Raw genomic sequence first — 17,112 nt, 5'->3', positions numbered from 1 at the left:
GATCATTAACATTCATAGTAGGTAGAGTGAATAAATGTAGTCAACGTTTATTTATTTTAGTTTGTAGAAACCTGCGTGCAGAGTGCCACCTACCGGTCGAGATAGGTACTATTCAACAGCAGGCTATATAAATCATCCAAATACGTGTTTTTGCCTTCCATTGTTTCTCTTATATGCACTACAGTGATTTCTTTGACTATTTGGTCTAGTTTGATTTGCTTTTTTTGGCACCCCTTCGTTTCTCGTGTGTAACATTTTTGTCAATCGACTCAGTACTTCATTCAAAGTTCCACTGTGTTGTAGGCCACCATAAAATACGAAAATTAACCATGGTTTTACTACAAATTAAACAAAAAAAAACAAAACATGGTTACTGAAGTAAAACCATGGTAACCACAGACTAATCATGGCTTTGCTACAGTAACCATAGTTTAACCGTGGCACTTAAAACTGGTTATAGCAATGGTAATAAAAAGAAAAACGACATGGTTACTAAATGGTAACTACAGATTTACTACAATGAAACTATGGTTTATTCTCATAAAGCTGTTCATGCTCATGGCTCACAACTGACTTTTGAGAGCTGCATATTGTTAGAAAAGCTATACTCATTAAACCATAAATTAACATATTTTGGTCAAAATAGTTGTTTTGCTTGGCAAACAAGATAAAATCTAACATTTTTTACATTTCAAGAATAGAATAGAATATAGTGCATGCAAATGGCTATTTAGCTCTTTATCCACAAGGGCGCGCGGCAAACTAAGAAATCATCGATTAATATCCGAAACGGTCTAAAACTCCCTCAAACTTATTTTAAACGTCACGAAGTTACATGTAATATTTCGTCGAGACATCCCGACCTCGAAAACCCGACTTTTTCGTTACTTCGTTGTAGATAGTCCGCGTGTAGCGCGTAGCCTGACGCATCCGCGCGCGAGAGACGCGACGCAAACGCGCCGCTAAAAAAAAAAGTTCACGAATCGCATCACGCGGCGATCAGCTCGTCGCCTTTGATTGGCCATTCTTCTGTTGACGTAGGAGCCCAGACGGGTCGGGTCGCGTCGCGTCCCGTACACTAGTCACGTTGTTTCGCGTCCAGTCAGACGTGTCAAGGCAGCCGCGGAAGTGTCGGCTTTCTGCTCAACATGGCTTCAAGCGCGACGAGCTGAAGAAAACCCAGGGCTATTTTCTATTTCACCACTCCCGAGGCGTCAAACAAGGAAAGAGGCTTGGGAAATACGTTCGAGAGCTGCCTATATTCAAGTAAGCGAGTCCTGTTCCTGTCAAAAGAGTTTTGAGAGTTGTTTGTGTACCGGTTTCTAAATCGTCCCGCGCATGCGCAGTGCATGCTCGCAGCGTATTTTCGTCAGTACGAATACTTCAAATTATTAGACTTTTCGTCTGTTTGATCGCGCTGTTTTGGGTCTTAACGCACATAGCAGTCCACTAGTTCGAATAGATGGTGGATGTTAATGTCGGAAGTGCCGTTATAAAGAGTCACCGGGGTCGACATAAGTTTTGTGAGGCAAATATGATTGTGTTGCGTAATAAAACACGGGCATTCTGCTAATAAACGGGGTTTCGGAAGAGTTATTAACTTGTTTATTATGTTTACTGCTCATAAAGGCTCAGCGGTTAAGTTTCTGTTAGCGGAGTTGAACTTTCTGTTTTCGTTTCTGTCGTGTCTGTCTTTCTTTAATGTTGACTTTTATCGCCAGCGCGATGAACGCTTCTTTAGTTCTTCACACGAACGTAATAAATGCGACATTTCCAATTTAGGTGATGAAACGGCTTTATTAATAAGGGATGAGTGATATTGAAACCAAGAGTGTAAACCCTTCAGGCCAGAGCTGGGCTTGTCTCAACTCGTATTGTACTGTAAAATACATCAAGCCGTTGTTGTTTAGTTTGGTTTGGTTTCTAAGCGACTTTTCTCAGGCCACTAATAAATCAGTGAAATATCGTGCCTCGTGATCGCGCCACAGATCTGACTGTAAGATTTCACTTCTCTGAATGGACAGTCATTTCTGGGAATTACGTTTCCGAGGAACTTCAGTGGCCTTCCATGGAAGTTGATGAAGGGAGGATCAAGGCCTAGTCTCTGTCACTGCACCAATCCTTTGGAGAAGAGGAATATAATAGCGTTTATCTCTTCGTGATATCAGCCCCGCTGGTCGTGTGTGACGATGGTGGACCCAGCGGATTGTGTAACTGTAAAAGTCACGCAAACTTCCCTCTTTCTTTGCCAGCACAGAGTGTGGAGAAGCTCGATTAGAAGTGGCTTGTTCTCCAACGGATGACGCCAGCTGACATCACTCGGTCTAGACGGTTGCACGGGGAGGGAAACAAAAGCAATTATGGCCACGTTTTGTTTTGGAAAGACACAAAGCGGTATGCAGAAGGCAAAAAGTTTCTTGAAACGCGTCCAAACGAATCCGACGCGTACTGCACCGATGGCGTAGGAAAACTGAAGCCTTTTTAGGATTACATTGTGTTTTGATAACTGTTGGGACATTATTTAATTGTCGGTTCGACCGGGATTTAAGTAACCGTAATAAAAACATAATTTAATACATTTTATAATCGCAGATGTCATTTATAACTAAGATATCATTCATTTTTTCCTGTGATTTATTGGCAGTGGGGAAACAATAAGAAAATCCATTAACGTGGACCCAATTGTTGACTTTTTTTCATTATAGTTACTTCTGTTTTTTTAAACACTAAGTCGTTTTTCACCCAAATTATTGCTGCAAGATTAGATTATCATCACATGAAGCTGAATCTTTGTCATCTAGCGTGACTATTGAATTGTTACCCAATGAATCAAATGTTTTATTTATTTATAACCTTGTTGCCACTTCTTGACAGTGCAATCTTGAAAAATGAAGACAAAAATAGCGATATATAATTTAGATATCATATGTAAGCCCAATTAATATAAATAATTTCTAATAAATAATGTTCGCCCAGAAACAGAGAAAAAAAAGAATGCTTCAAAAAGACAGTTTAATGCACTTTAGTTCATGATCCTGGTTATTTATTAGCTGTTTCTTTGTTAGTTTTGGCTCAGAGCTGTCTGTGCAATTCAAACGGCCGCTTTCTAGTTTGGCGCACAAAGCTCTGTTGTGTAGCCCAGGCAGGGTACAAAGCTCTCTAACAGTGATTTAACTCAAGATAGCGGCGTGGGGCGCAGGCTGAAGAACCTTCCCGCTTCCGTTTGGCCCAGTGTTTTCTTACGTTCTCATTGAATGTCGTTCATGCGTTTCGGCGAGGAGCGATACTGCTGCCGTAGCGGTGTTTCTGTGCGCAAGCGGCCTACCGATGCGAGCGTTCGGTTTCCGGAAGCCAAGTAATGGGCTATGTATTAAGTGTGAAATAGGGCGGGAAGGAGCGCCACGGGGAGCCACGGCGATCGGTGCTGGTTCGAGTCCAACAGGTCACACATGCATCGAGTGAGGTTCATTTCACCAGCCTTTATTTGGGTGTAACACTTGTCTGTGCCATAGAATTTGATTTAAGCTCGTCTCAAAGAGTTGCAGTTTTGAATCAGTGCACATTTAAAAGCATTTTATTTTAAAGTACCCCTATTACGGGTAATATCTTGGTTTTGAGGCTCCCTAATAACAGGGTTGACATGCATGCAAAAAAACGCTTTCATTGTCTTATAATATGCATTTGTTTTTTACGGTTCACTCACTGATTCATCGTCCTAACCCCTTCTTTGCGTGATGCTAGTCTGCGGCGATTGGTACGATTGGTTTCATTTTCATTTCATGGTGTTTGGCGTATCGTGTATCGTACGTAGGGACGCAACGGTCATAGATCCATTTAGTGTGCTTAATGTCTGAGGAATAACCACAGTTTTACGCTTATGACGATTATTATGCCTTTATTCATTTCACAGCATTCCATAACATCACACGAACAAGCTTTAGATATTAAAGTGTTGTTTAATGCAGAAACAGAAATAACCGTATAAATAATAGTAACCAACAATACAGCACAAAATAATAATAAGCTAAAGACAAAAAGTCCACGTTTCCCACGGATTTAAAAAAGCGACCTCTGTAAACAGCCATGGCAGTATTTCTCAAAAGTATTTATTGTTTATTATGAATAATGCCACAACAGGGATAGTACATAAGTTAATGAAGAATTTGATAATATACAGAAATATTATTCACTTTATTTATCCCACAGGCGAAACTGTTACTAATAATGAAAATGAAATATTATAATCAATCATCCATAGGCCTACGTAGGCTATTAATTTATACAATGTTTATAATAATTCATATGTTTTTCCATGTGGCCTCAGAAAATTCTGTCTGTTATTTTGGTTTGTGAGAATACAAACTTCTTGAGAACGGTGCCCTGTAACTTTGATTAATAAAATCTCTTACTTAGACACAGACGCAGGTAGACTAATTCACACTAATTCTCTCTTTCTCTCTCAATCGATCAGAATAATTAATTCAAGTAGATAATTAAAGTAAATGTGAGATTACTTTCATCTCTTTCTCATCCGTAGCTTCTTGCCTTTACGCCGTTCATTAAAATCGTTCAATGTACAGCTAGCGTTATTAATGTAATCAATTTTACGTAGTTCATACTTTATGTAATTATTTATTTATTTTACATGACTCTTATTTGATTATAGATATTTTTGGATTTTTTATTTCATTGTATATTTTATTTCATCTTATTTGGTTTTGTTGGAAAAACGAGAAATGTATATTTCTCCTGTAATTTATTTATATTATTTACATTTTTACATTTATTATGTTTTTACTATTAGTTTTTTTTTTTTTTTTTTTGTTAATACCTTTTTTATTTACATTGTAAAAACACCCAATTCTCTGTGGCCTGCTGAAGAATACAACTCTACTGAGTGCTGCTTGTGCTCAAGGAATGTGCGTTCAAGGAATGTTTAAGTCTGATAGTGAAATGCAGAGCACGTACACCACGGAGAACTAGCTGTGACGTCTAAACATCTAAACATTAAGATATCAGTCTAAACATTAGCAGTCCGTCCTGGAATTCAACGGGATTTCAAGGCATAATTTGCATATCTTGGTTCCGAAGGAACGCTGGGATCTGGGAATCCCGTCTGATGTGGAAAGGCAAAGACAGAAACAAAGTTTTTTTTGAAAGCGGAAAGCGTTTTTATTGAAAGATTTTTGAGTTGTTTTGAGGTCAGGACGACAGCTTCGAAATCTCATGGTGGTTTGTACACCCCCACTTTTCCCATAACTGGCCGCTCAGTCAGTTTCTTTATGAAAAAGCCTTTGTTATTCTCTGTATCAATTCGCCTCACCGATGCCATTAAACGTTCTTTTCGCACAGATACCTCCGTGGTGAAGTCAGGGGTATTTTCTGCCCTTCATAGGTTCCCTGGGACGGTCTTTGCAGTAATATTATGTAATGCTTTTTCCTTTTGGATGAAAATGACGTCTGTTCTTGGTTTTGACGGCACCCCAGGAACGTGCATGTGGCTTGTTTTGCTGGATGCGGCCTTCACTCTGTTATTTTGTCGAATCAGCAGCAGCGCTTTTCCGTGTCGGTTTGGTGACCCTGGGCAGAAAGGAAGGCCGGAGTTGCTCGGTTTTGGAAGGAGTCGTGAAGGCGTCACGCTGTGCTTATGGGTCAGAGTTGGGCTGGAAAAGGGCGGCAACTGATCGTAAAAAAGCAGAAGGTCCAGTAAGAGGGAGAAAAAGCAGCATGCGCTCGTTTTTTTTCCAAATCCAGAACAGTTTCTGAATATTTCACACCTTGTTTTGGTTTTTATGCCTGCTTGTTGTAACAGTTTAACTCTGTAATCTATATACATGGTCCATATAAATAAATATGTAGCTAATTTTGCAAACTTCAGTTTGCTTGACTGATTTTTTTTTTTCCTTTTTCTGCAAAAGTCCTCCAGATGCTCTCTAGGAGATGTGTCCTTTTTTATACAAATTTTAAAAACCGTTTTTTTCTTTCTCACATTCCTCAAGAGATGTTATTTTTTTGGCTCTGCAGATATCCTCCAGATTTTAAATGTTGTGAGAGTATTTAATGTTCTCCAAGCGTTACACAGATAACATGAGCGTTCTTAGTTATGCAGATATCCTCCAAGGAACTCATTCACTTTTTATTAGTTATGCAAACAACCTCCAAATGCTCCATAGGAACACGTTGGTTTTATTTTTTTATTGGTTTAGTATTTTCTCTTACGTCTTCCAAAAATTCTCCAACATGTCTATTTTTTTAAATCTTTTCTTTGGAACGTGTCGATTTTTTGAAGCTTTTAAAGTGTTTTTTAGGTAAGTGTTGAAACAAGCTCCAAATCTTCCTCAGGAACGCTTTTAAATTTTAGATGTTATGAGAGTTATGTTATAACTTTTCGTTAAGATTGTATATATTTAGATGATTTTTAACTTCTAAACATTTTCCCATAGCAGCAATAATGTTATTTCTTGGTTGTTCAGATATCTTTCAAAAAAGTTTTTTTGTTTTTACTTTTATGGGTTAAGTTTGTGATTTTCATGAACTTTTATAGGTGCGTAATCAACAATTTGACAAAATCCAGTAATTGTTTTTTTTTCCCCAGAATCCCTAATTTTAACCATTTTTTTAACCAAGCGTTTACGGGAACTTCTTGGTATTGAAACATTTAGCCTACTACTAGGCCGTCGCTCCAATTTTCTCTTATGTTCAACACCACATTTCTCCTTTTTACATGTTTTAATGCTGCTGACATGCTGGAAAAAGACTTCGACTTCGCCACCAGCTACGCAGATCCCTTTTAACGCGGTCTAGCTTTGAAAGGCCTCCATTGATTGCAGGTTCTGAATGACATTGGTAAACCTCTGAAATGGCTCTCTCCTTCAATGAAATGAAAGCCCGTTATGACTCACAATGACTTCATAACATTCATCCTGCCGATGCTTTATAATAGTAAATGTCCCACCCAGATAGACAATATTGCGTGTAATCATGATCATACAAAGAGATAGGCTGGGCTGAATGATAGAAGCACGGCCTAAGTGGTGTATTTTTCAGCTGAATTAGTCATTTTCACTATTATTTCTGTCATGGTTACCATTTGCCTCCAGCTGTTTAGATGATTCACAGAAATCTGGAACAATCTGGAACGTTCTAGCCATTCCGTTCAGTGGTTTGATCGGTTTCGTTTTGAATCTCTCTTTTGACTGTTTCAGTTGACAGCTTATTAAATCTTCAATGATTAAATATTAACATTTCTCCTTTTCTGGCTTAATGTGCAAATTTCTATGTTGATGTCCGTATTTTTCTGTATGTTTAATGCCCACCGAGGCATAAGACACCAAACATACAGTAAAAACAATAATACTGTAAAATATGATCACCGTTTCAAATAACTGGTTTCTTTATTTGCTTTATTTGAATTTATTTATTTTATGTTATTTATTCGTGTGAATTGTCAGCATCATTACTCAAGCCTTCAGTAATCATTGTAATGATATTCTGTTCGAAAAACATTATTACATTAAATGTTAAAAACAATTGATCAATCTTTTTTTCTTTTTTAGAATAATTTAAGAAAATTAGAGTGTAAAGTAGTCATTTCTTTAAAAAAATGTATTCGTACTGTCCACAAATGTTGATATCGACGCATACTTTAAAAAAATAATTTTTAAATAAATTCCATGATCTAAATATTTTTTAAGAATTAAATGTTTGTTGACAATTGGAAATGTGTAAACTTAAAACATTTAAGCTTAGTTTTCTGTGTTTTAATTTACAATATTTTTAGGCAAACTTCAATAGCATGTATTTAAATATTTATATTATTATAATAATATTTAGAATTGACTATAAATTATCGGCCTTGACTGATAAATGAATATTGGCAGTACTGGCCATAGCTTTGAATACACTACCAAGAGGAGCTTAACTAAGTAAAACAGAAAGATGTTTTGATTTTTTTTTTTTTTTATCATAATTGCGCTATTAATCATGTGGCGTTTGGACGTGACAGCACCCAGAGTAACTTTTTCTTGTCTTGCATATTTAATCTCTCAATCAATGTGTCTGGCTTTGCCATTGCAAACACGTTTGGCCGCACTTAGCATGCTTAGTTTGTTTCTCTAATTGCATTAGCTTCGGCTGTTTCCAAACAATTGTCAGCATGATTTTCCTCTATCTCCTGGGATCGTCTGCCCCGTCTTCGCGAGCTCGGCTTTCCCGGCCAGTCATGTGAAACCAGATAACTCGCACTCGTTTGGCTCTTCCCAACAAGACCTTTACCCAGAGATGAAGGTCTGAGATAGACAAAGAGCAAACGAGGACAAAACCATACGACTCCGGTTTGGCATCAGACCACGCCAAGCAAACAGAAGCTTGTTGTATGCATGAACTCTCACAGAACGAGGCGCGTGTTGATCCAAGAACATCAGGGAACTCTGAGCTGACAGGATCTCCAGCTTTTCCCTCACGAGGACGAGCGGATAATCAGCGTTACACGTTTCTGGACGTCTTCCACGTGCTCATCTTAACCCAGCAGAATGTGAGCTGTGTCCTTAACTCACTCTTGAGGAGAACGCGGGAAACCCCTGATGGTGATCCATACCACGCCGCAGGCCTGAGGACTTTTTTTCCCCCTTGCATAATGCTTGTTTGCTTTTCTTCCCGCTCCTTGAAAGACGTCTCGGTCGCTTCTAGTGCCGTGCGAGAGATCAGAGACGATTAGAGGGAGCGCGTGAGGTATCTGTCAGGTCTCATGGGCTGAGGGCACGAAATAAGCTCCTGAGCTTTCGTGATTCACACCATCTGTGATTATCAGACGGACATATATGTATATATATGTGTTTGTGTGTATGTTAGAGCTGTGAAACAATTAATTGTGATGAATCGCATCCAAAATGAAATTTGTTGTTTATATTTTATGTGTACAGTGTATATCTATTATGTGTATATATAAATACACACACATACAGTATATATTTAGAAAAATTCACGTTTGTACATTTGTATATTCATGTTCTTATATTTTATATATAAATACATGTAATATATAAAAATTTTCTTGAATATGACCTTTATGCATTATATATGAATAATAAATATTGTTTAATCGTTTGACAGCACTAATACATAATTAATATATATATATATATATATATATATATATATATATATATATATATATATATAAACTCACACTTGTTTTTGCACAAGTTTTTGTCCTGAACTCTAGTTTGTTTAGCTCTGTTGGTTTTTCTTCTTTCTTGAAGGAGTTTCCCCTCCTCGTCTCCATCAGTGATGACTTCATCCATCCTTTAGTGTTTCCTGCTAAATAACAATTTTTTTAATACATTGTTTTCAAATACAGGGTGTTTAGATGCTATTGGAGGCCAAATTGTAGAATTTTAAGGAAATCCCCTTCCACGACTTTTTATCTTATTTTTTCGTGTTTAGTCCTAAATAACAAATCCATTTATTGAAACATGAGATGTTTAGATGGGTTTTGGAGGCCAAACTAATGCTTTTTTTTGTTGTTGTTGTTCTTGAAGGAATTCCCCCTTCTCATTTCCACTGCTCTTGACTTTTCCACCCTATTTTTAGTGTTCACTGCTAAATAACAAATTCATTTATTGACATACAATGTGTTTAGACGCATTTGGCGGACAAATTGAAGAACTTTCTTCCTTTTATTAAGAAAACCACCCACTAATGACCTTACATCTTATGTTTAGTCCTAAATAACGAATCCATTTATTGAAGTATGACACGTTTAGAAGGTTTTGGAGAAAAAGTAAAGCATTTTTTTTTTTTCTTGAAGGAATTCCCCTTTCTCGTGTTCACCAATACTGTCTTTTTTTGTCCCATTTTTCCTCCTTGTCTCTGCAAGTAATTTTTTTAATGTATCAACAAATACATTTATTAAAATATAATACTTTAGATGGTTGTGAAGGCCAAACTGAAGGATTTTTTACTTTCTTAAATGAATCCCATTCTTGTCTCCACCACTAATGACATTTGTGTCCTGTTTTTAGTGTTTCCTCCTAAACACCGAAGCCTTTTTTTGAAATGTGATGCATTTTAGATGGTTTTGTAGGCAAAAAGAAGTATTTTCCTAATTCTTGAAGGAATTCCTCCTTTTCGTCTCCACCAATAATGCCTTTTTTGTCCTTTTTTTTTCCTAAATAACAAATAAAAGTGAAAGTAAATAACAAAGAAAGTTTATTTAAAAATGGTCTGTCAGGTATCTTTTAGTGCTTCCTTCTTGTTTCAATACAACTTCCCAGTTTTATTACATTTGGTAGTTGTTTCATCTATTTTTGGGGTTTTTTTCTGTAAAATGTTATGGATGTTATGTAAAATAAAACCAGTGTGTGCTTCATTCCTGTGAAAATCTCTTTCCGTGGTGCTTTCTCATCTTTTTTTCCCCGTCTTCCAGTAAAGATAATGGTGCTTTACAGGAAGAGGACATTTGGGAACTCAATAGTAATCAGTATTGATTGTCCTTTGTGGCAGGGGGTTAGAGAGATGGACACCTCCTCTTACTGGGATGCATTGACTGCTCAGGCATTCGACAGTGTAAGAAATATGACCGTAACCTCAGAGGTGGTTAAATGTTCGTTTTTAAGACGTGAAATTAAAAGAATCTCGTTTAAATGCCTTGTTTTTTTTTTATTCGGTGCCTGTTATTGCGTAGGAAAAACAAACTGTATTTATAATCCTGGACTTTTTCCAGTTTTTCTTTCCAGCTGAAATAAAAGAGACTAATATTGACCATTAATATTATAAGACCTTACTATTATCTTTTCAGTCAGTTCACATTACCTTTGTATGGCACATTTTTCTGTGCGTGAATCCAGCCACTTCAAGAGAAGTCCATGCAATCTGGAATTTTGCGTCAGAATAAAGAAAAATCACCTCAAAAAATTTGTGAAAATTCTGTCGTTGCAAACCCGTAAGATTTTCGCTCATCTTCAAAACACAAATTAAGATATTTTTGATGAAATCCGAGAGCTTTCTGACCTTCCATAGAAAGTAAAGACAGTCCAGTGCTTCAACCTTAATTTTATGAAGCTACGAGAATAATTGTACATTGAATAGATTGAACAAAACTCCAACTTTATTCAACAATTTCTTCTGTTCTGTGCTAGTCTTTAAAGCGTGAGCAGGACAGTATGTGTGCGTTTCGAGTTCTTAGTGTTTGTAGCACAGTGACCTCTTACATGGCAAAAGATCAAGGCAATTTAGATTTTTCACTTCATGACCCCTTTAATGAATATACACCTTTCGGACTATTTATTTATTTATTTTAGCAGTTTATCTTCATTCAGCCAGATAGTAAATCATTAAATTGTCTGTTATCAGTCAGCAGCCATAAAGTGAAAACAAGGTTTCGCCTGAATGATGCGTAGGTCATGTTTAAGGTGTTTTTAACTCTTCTCTGGCACACTATCAACTTCCTAAGGAGAAACACAAGTTGTTTTTGCGCTTCTGAGAATTTCCCTTGCGTAACAATCACTGTCCCTTCATGTGATACCATGTTTGTTTTCTTAATTCAAACCGCTCTGTGGCTTGAAATGTCTCAATTTTGTCTCCTCACAAGGAACTCTATTCAAATATCACACTTTTGCACGTAAGAGCCGCCACGCAATCTCAACCGGTGAGGACCCTCAGAGGTTTCTGTGTGAAACTTAACGCTTTTCTAGCTGATTATAATAGATCTGTTCAGAGTGTGTGGAGATTATCGTCGCGTTTAAGCTAAAAATAACGATTCTGTCACATTTACTCACCCTCATGTTCTTCCAAATGGCTTTTTGCGCATCTGTTGAGGTTTTAACACTGACAGTATAATGCTCGCCCACTTGTTTTTCCACTGTTTAAGGACGTACCGTGTCTCGTGTTTGTGTTCTCAGGTCATGGTGAGAAGACGCTGACCGTATCGCTCAGGTCTGATGCCATCGCTCTCCATTCCGCCTGCTATGGACGGGCACATCTTTTCACATTCGGACGGACCTCAGCTGGATGCCGGGGGGTTCATCCTCGCACCCCCTATGGTAGCTACCTCTCATTTCTTCTAGCGTCTAAACAGGGAGCGTTTTGGGTCACACCAGTCAAAAAACGTTTGAACCTACATCCTTTCGGTTGCTAGCCTGTATTGTTAACCACAATGCGTTTGGTATAGAATCACATTTCTCACCACAGGAATGTAAACACAGGTTTAGTATAAAATTCATAAAGTCATAGTGTTCGTTACTGGTTTCCTTTTTTAAAAAACTCGGGTCATTCATTCTGATATCTGGGCGAAACCTCAAGATTTTGGTGGGTGTGGGTGATAGCGTGACGTCTTTGTGGTCACAGAGTAATTTTAACAGTTGGTAGACGCAATTCCTGATAAGCCATGTAGCTCTTTCTCACTGCTTTTTTTTCAATACTGTTAGCGTGCATCTCGTATTGTGACAGCGTCGGGTAAAATTCGAAGAATAAGATGGTTTTGAAGTGGAAAAAGGAAGTGTAAAGTAAATATTTGGGCTGTGATAGAGTACAGCGATGTCATCATGAGTGTAAATAAAGATGAAGGGGGTTTCCTGTAGATACAAATTTAAGACCGAATGACTCGCTATTTTTATGCAGGCTATACTCAGCTCTGGACAAAGTTGTAACAGCTACAAGTTTTATTTTAGTTTTAGTTCCTATTTTTTTGTCAATGCGCCCACTAAGATATTTCCTTTAAAATGACTATATAGTGTATACACACACACACACACACACACAAACACTAAATTGCCAAAAGTATTCGCTTACCTGCCTTGACTCGGATATGAACTTAAGTGACATCCCATTCCTAATCCATAGGGTTCAATATGACGTCGGTCCACCCTTTGCAGGTATAACAGCTTCAACTGTTCTGAGAAGGCTGTCCACAAGGTTTAGGAGTGTGTTCATGTGCATTTTTTATTTTTCACGCATTTGTGAGGTCACACACTTATGTTGGACAGGAAGGCCTGGCTCTCAGTCCCTGCTCTAATTCATCCCAAAGTCGTTCTATTGGGTTGAGGTCAGGACTCTGTGCAGGTCAGTCAAGTTCACCCACACCAGACTCAGTCATCCATGTCTTTATGGACCTTGCTTTGTGCACTGGAGCACAGTCCTGTTGGAAGAGGAAGAGGCCAGCTCCAAACTGTTCCTATAAAGTTGGGAGCATGGAATTGTCCAAAATGTCTCGGTATGCTCAAGCATTCAGAGTTCCTTTCACTGGAACTAAGAGGCCAAGCCCAGCTCCTGAAAAACAACCTCACACCATAATCCTTATCACTCCAGAGAACGGATCTTCAGTGCTCTAGAGTCCAGTGGAGGCGTGCCTTGCACCACTGCATCTGACGCTTTGCATTGCACTAGCTCATGTATGGCTTGGATGCAGCTGCTCGGCCATGAAATCCCATTCCATGAAGCTCTCTGCGCACTGTGAGCTAATCTGAAGGCCGCATGAAGTTTGAAGGTCTGTAGCGATTGACTCTGGAGAAAGTTGGCGACCTCTTCACACTCTGCGACCCTGTTCCATCAGTTTATATGGCTGTCGTGCCCAAACGCTTCCACGTTCTTATAATGCAGCTGGCAGTTGACTGTGGAATATTTAGGAGTGAGGAAATTTCATGAATGGATTTGTTGCACAGGTGTGCAGGAATTCACTGAGCTCCTGAGAGCGACCCATTCTTTCATAAATGTTTGTAAAAACAGTCTGCATGCCTATGTGCTTGATTTTATACACCTGTGGCCATGGAAGTGTGTGTGTATATATATATATATATATAAGTATCAGTTTTTCCCACTCATAGACTTAGGCTGCCCAAGTGTATTTGGTGACACATTTTAGTTTTTGGTACTATTATTATTATTATCTGAGATAACGAAACCCTCCTCAATCGATTAACTAGTAGAAAATCTCCTCTCGCCCAACGAGTTTGGGACCATTCGTTCTGTCGACACTCCCACTGACAATACCCATTGTGTGCTACCATCAGCTCCCACATCTCTCACACACAGTACTAACAGCTTTCAGACACTTGACTGTTTGGACTTTGAAATATGACCAGCATTTATCTGTTAATATGCAAGTTTGTTAGTCAGACGCAGGCAGTGTCGTGTATGTCGGGTTTACCACTTATGCTTGTTTATGAAAAAACAGAAAATACACTGGAACAGCGCTTTTGGGCATTAAGCTGTTATTACAGTATGTGACGAATCATAGAGTAGAATAGATCAAAACTCATCTGAACCCTATATATATATATATATATATATATATATATATATATATATATATATATTAGGATTTTTTTTTTGGTGGTTAATTTTAATTGTAAAACTAGCTTTAGTCATATATATATATATATATATATATATATATATATATATATATATACATTGTGTTTTCCTTCTCGTTTTTCTAGTCAGTTTCCTTTGTTTGCAAATGATATGTTCAAAAATATTATAAATAATGTATAAATGCATTTAATGTTAACCTTTACTATCAGCTATTCATTAATTATCAGAAATATATTTAATTAGCATTATAATGTTTTTGATAGTGGTACATCCCTACCTAATACCCAGAACCTTTCACTTCCTCTCTTTCAGAGCCATGTGTTTGCCAGCAACCCTTGGAGCTTCCCCCATCAGACCTACAGCTTGCCCTGTCCCATGCAATCTGACAACCAGTAAGTACAGAGACTTCCGTCTAATCATTATATCTTCCCACTGTTTACCAAACCCAGAGGAAACCTAAAAGAAGTCAGAACGAAACCAGAAGTCACCCTTCTTAATTAACATGTTTATCACGCGTGTCATTCCAAAGAAAAAAAAAACACATTGTCTTCATAATCATCCTTCCAAATCTAAAATCATTTTCATTTTCAGTTATTTTTATGCCTCAGAAACATAAAATTCGTGTCCTGTTTCACTCATGCATCAATTTATGGAAATAAACGTATACATTTTTAAATGTATTTTGATGTTTCCTTAAAGGAAAACATATTGGCATTGTATTATTTAGTCCATGTCCACCGGGGAAGCCCTTTTGCAAGTTAAACTTATTTATTTGGCAATAAAAGACCGTATTGTATCTGCAACCTTGATACAGGAAGTCACAACGAGTCCCTTCATGTCTTTACGAACCGATGAGACGCAAGCAAAAACATCCCTGAACTTGACTTGATATATGATACGTACTCGGTCTACAATTTTACTTGCCTTAGTGAAGCACTCCGTAATGATTTTTTTAAATATATATATATATATATATATATATATATATATATATATATATATATATATATATATATATATAAAACATCTGCTTTGTTGCCACCTAGTTGTGCAAAAGACTGACTTTTGTTCAAAAAATATTGCGTGAAAACCTTTTCAAAGGATAGGACTTCAAAAAGTCAATGGGGTCCAAATGACCCCCATAGACTTTCACTGTGTGGACAAAACGTACTCATTTATCTTAATTAATTGTTACTTTCTTTATCAAAACGTCTGGTCATCCTGGAGTTGCTGTGCATGATCGTTTGGCGTCGTCTTGTGCTCAGGTGCCATCAGAGGTCATGTGAACGAGCGGGTGTTTTGTTTACAGAGACTGTGGGAAGTCCTCTCTGTGTATTTATAGCCCGCATCAGCGATTTATTGTAGCAGTATGGCACAGGGAAGCGAGGTGGATGAGATATGTGTGTGCAAAGGTCGACGGGTTTGAAAACGCTGAAATAAGGGTCTCTGTTTTAGAAAGAATAACAGTTTGTGGTTGATGCTAGCGTCAGTGCTACATCCTCCGCCCACTCCGTGATGGAAAAACATCTCGACGCATTCACCGAATTTCAGCGCTGGCAATGTGAAAACTTTCAGTGATGCTTTGACATTCATTAACAAATATATTCTGCATCAGCTCGTGCAGACAGACTAGGAAAACACCAGCTTATCAGTTTGTGCTTCGTATTACATTCTTCCACAGCAAGACGCCAGATACAAGTTTTCCCACTTTCATGAGTCATAGCTAAACCGATGATTCAAACCTCAAAAATGTTGTTCATTTAGACAAGGTTGTTATTATTTTCTACTCTTAAATTGAAGTAAATATTGTTTGTTAAATGTATTGTATTCTTGATAACATTTTAATGTTATATGAATCAAGTGATAATTATATGAATATTAGTACTATTTTATATTATTACTATCAGTTCATTGTAATATAAATAAATGAATAATTAGTAATTACATTTTAAACATTATTATAACAATAATTAACTACACATTTTCAAATTATAGTTATTATTGTCATTATTATTTGACGATTATTTGTAATTCAGAATACAGTTAATGCTTAAAATAATATAATCAATACAATAATATCCATAATTAAAATTTATTATTATTAATAATAGTAATTGCTATTAAGAATTATGTTACTAGATAAAAATAATGAAAATAACAAGAACGTCAGTAGTAATAATAATAATGATGATATTAATTTTAAATCCTTAGTAGTAGTAGTAGTAGTAATTTTAACAATAAAAACTATAATTAAAAGTATTTATTTATTATAATTGTTAATAGCCATTGCTGTTAATTAACAATTATTGTATGTTAACAAATAAAAAAAAATAATAGCAAGAGCAATAACTGTAATTAAAATGAAAATGATGATGATGATTATTATTATAGTATATGGACAATAACTAAAATATTTATAGTTCAAAATATGAGTAATGCTAATATTATCAATACAATAATAAATATAACATTATTAATCCTTCTTGTTAATAATACTAATGGCTATTATTCAACAATTATATTATCAAATTAAAAATGCCAATAACAAGAAATCAATAGTAATAACAATAATAATGTTCATTATCGCTCTTATTGTTGTTGTTACTTTTATTATTATTATTATTTTGGTGCAAAAGTGCTACTTTTAAATTGTTAGTTTATGTACAAATTTATGCCATATATTATCAAGCCACATTTTTTGGTGGTGGTGTTTTCTTTTTCTCTCCTTTCTTTTGATGTATTTATTTGGCTTAAATATAAATAATATACAGTGTGTTGATTCTGACACTTTTGGTATACTTT

General features: G+C 36.6%; 1 protein-coding gene across 2 annotated transcripts in view; it reads left to right on the top strand.

Moving 5' to 3' along the window:
- Positions 1-1,081: 1,081 nt before the first annotated feature.
- The window catches only part of si:ch73-63e15.2 (protein strawberry notch homolog 2), a 42,336-nt gene continuing 26,305 nt past the window's right edge, over positions 1,082-17,112 (top strand). The window contains exons 1-3 of one of the 2 annotated variants that reach the window (XM_043222236.1): positions 1,082-1,266; positions 11,901-12,041; positions 14,623-14,702. In XM_043222236.1, the coding sequence (XP_043078171.1) occupies positions 11,940-12,041; positions 14,623-14,702 (182 nt within the window). In that variant the 5' untranslated portion in view covers positions 1,082-1,266; positions 11,901-11,939. The remainder of the gene's footprint in view (positions 1,267-11,900; positions 12,042-14,622; positions 14,703-17,112) is intronic. The other variant, XM_043222238.1, reaches the window with a different exon arrangement.

Source organism: Puntigrus tetrazona, chromosome 22, assembly GCF_018831695.1.
Source record: "Puntigrus tetrazona isolate hp1 chromosome 22, ASM1883169v1, whole genome shotgun sequence".
Taxonomy (NCBI): domain Eukaryota; kingdom Metazoa; phylum Chordata; class Actinopteri; order Cypriniformes; family Cyprinidae; genus Puntigrus; species Puntigrus tetrazona.
The sequence above is the reverse complement of the archived record's forward strand: the minus strand, read 5'-3'. Positions and strand labels throughout refer to the sequence as shown.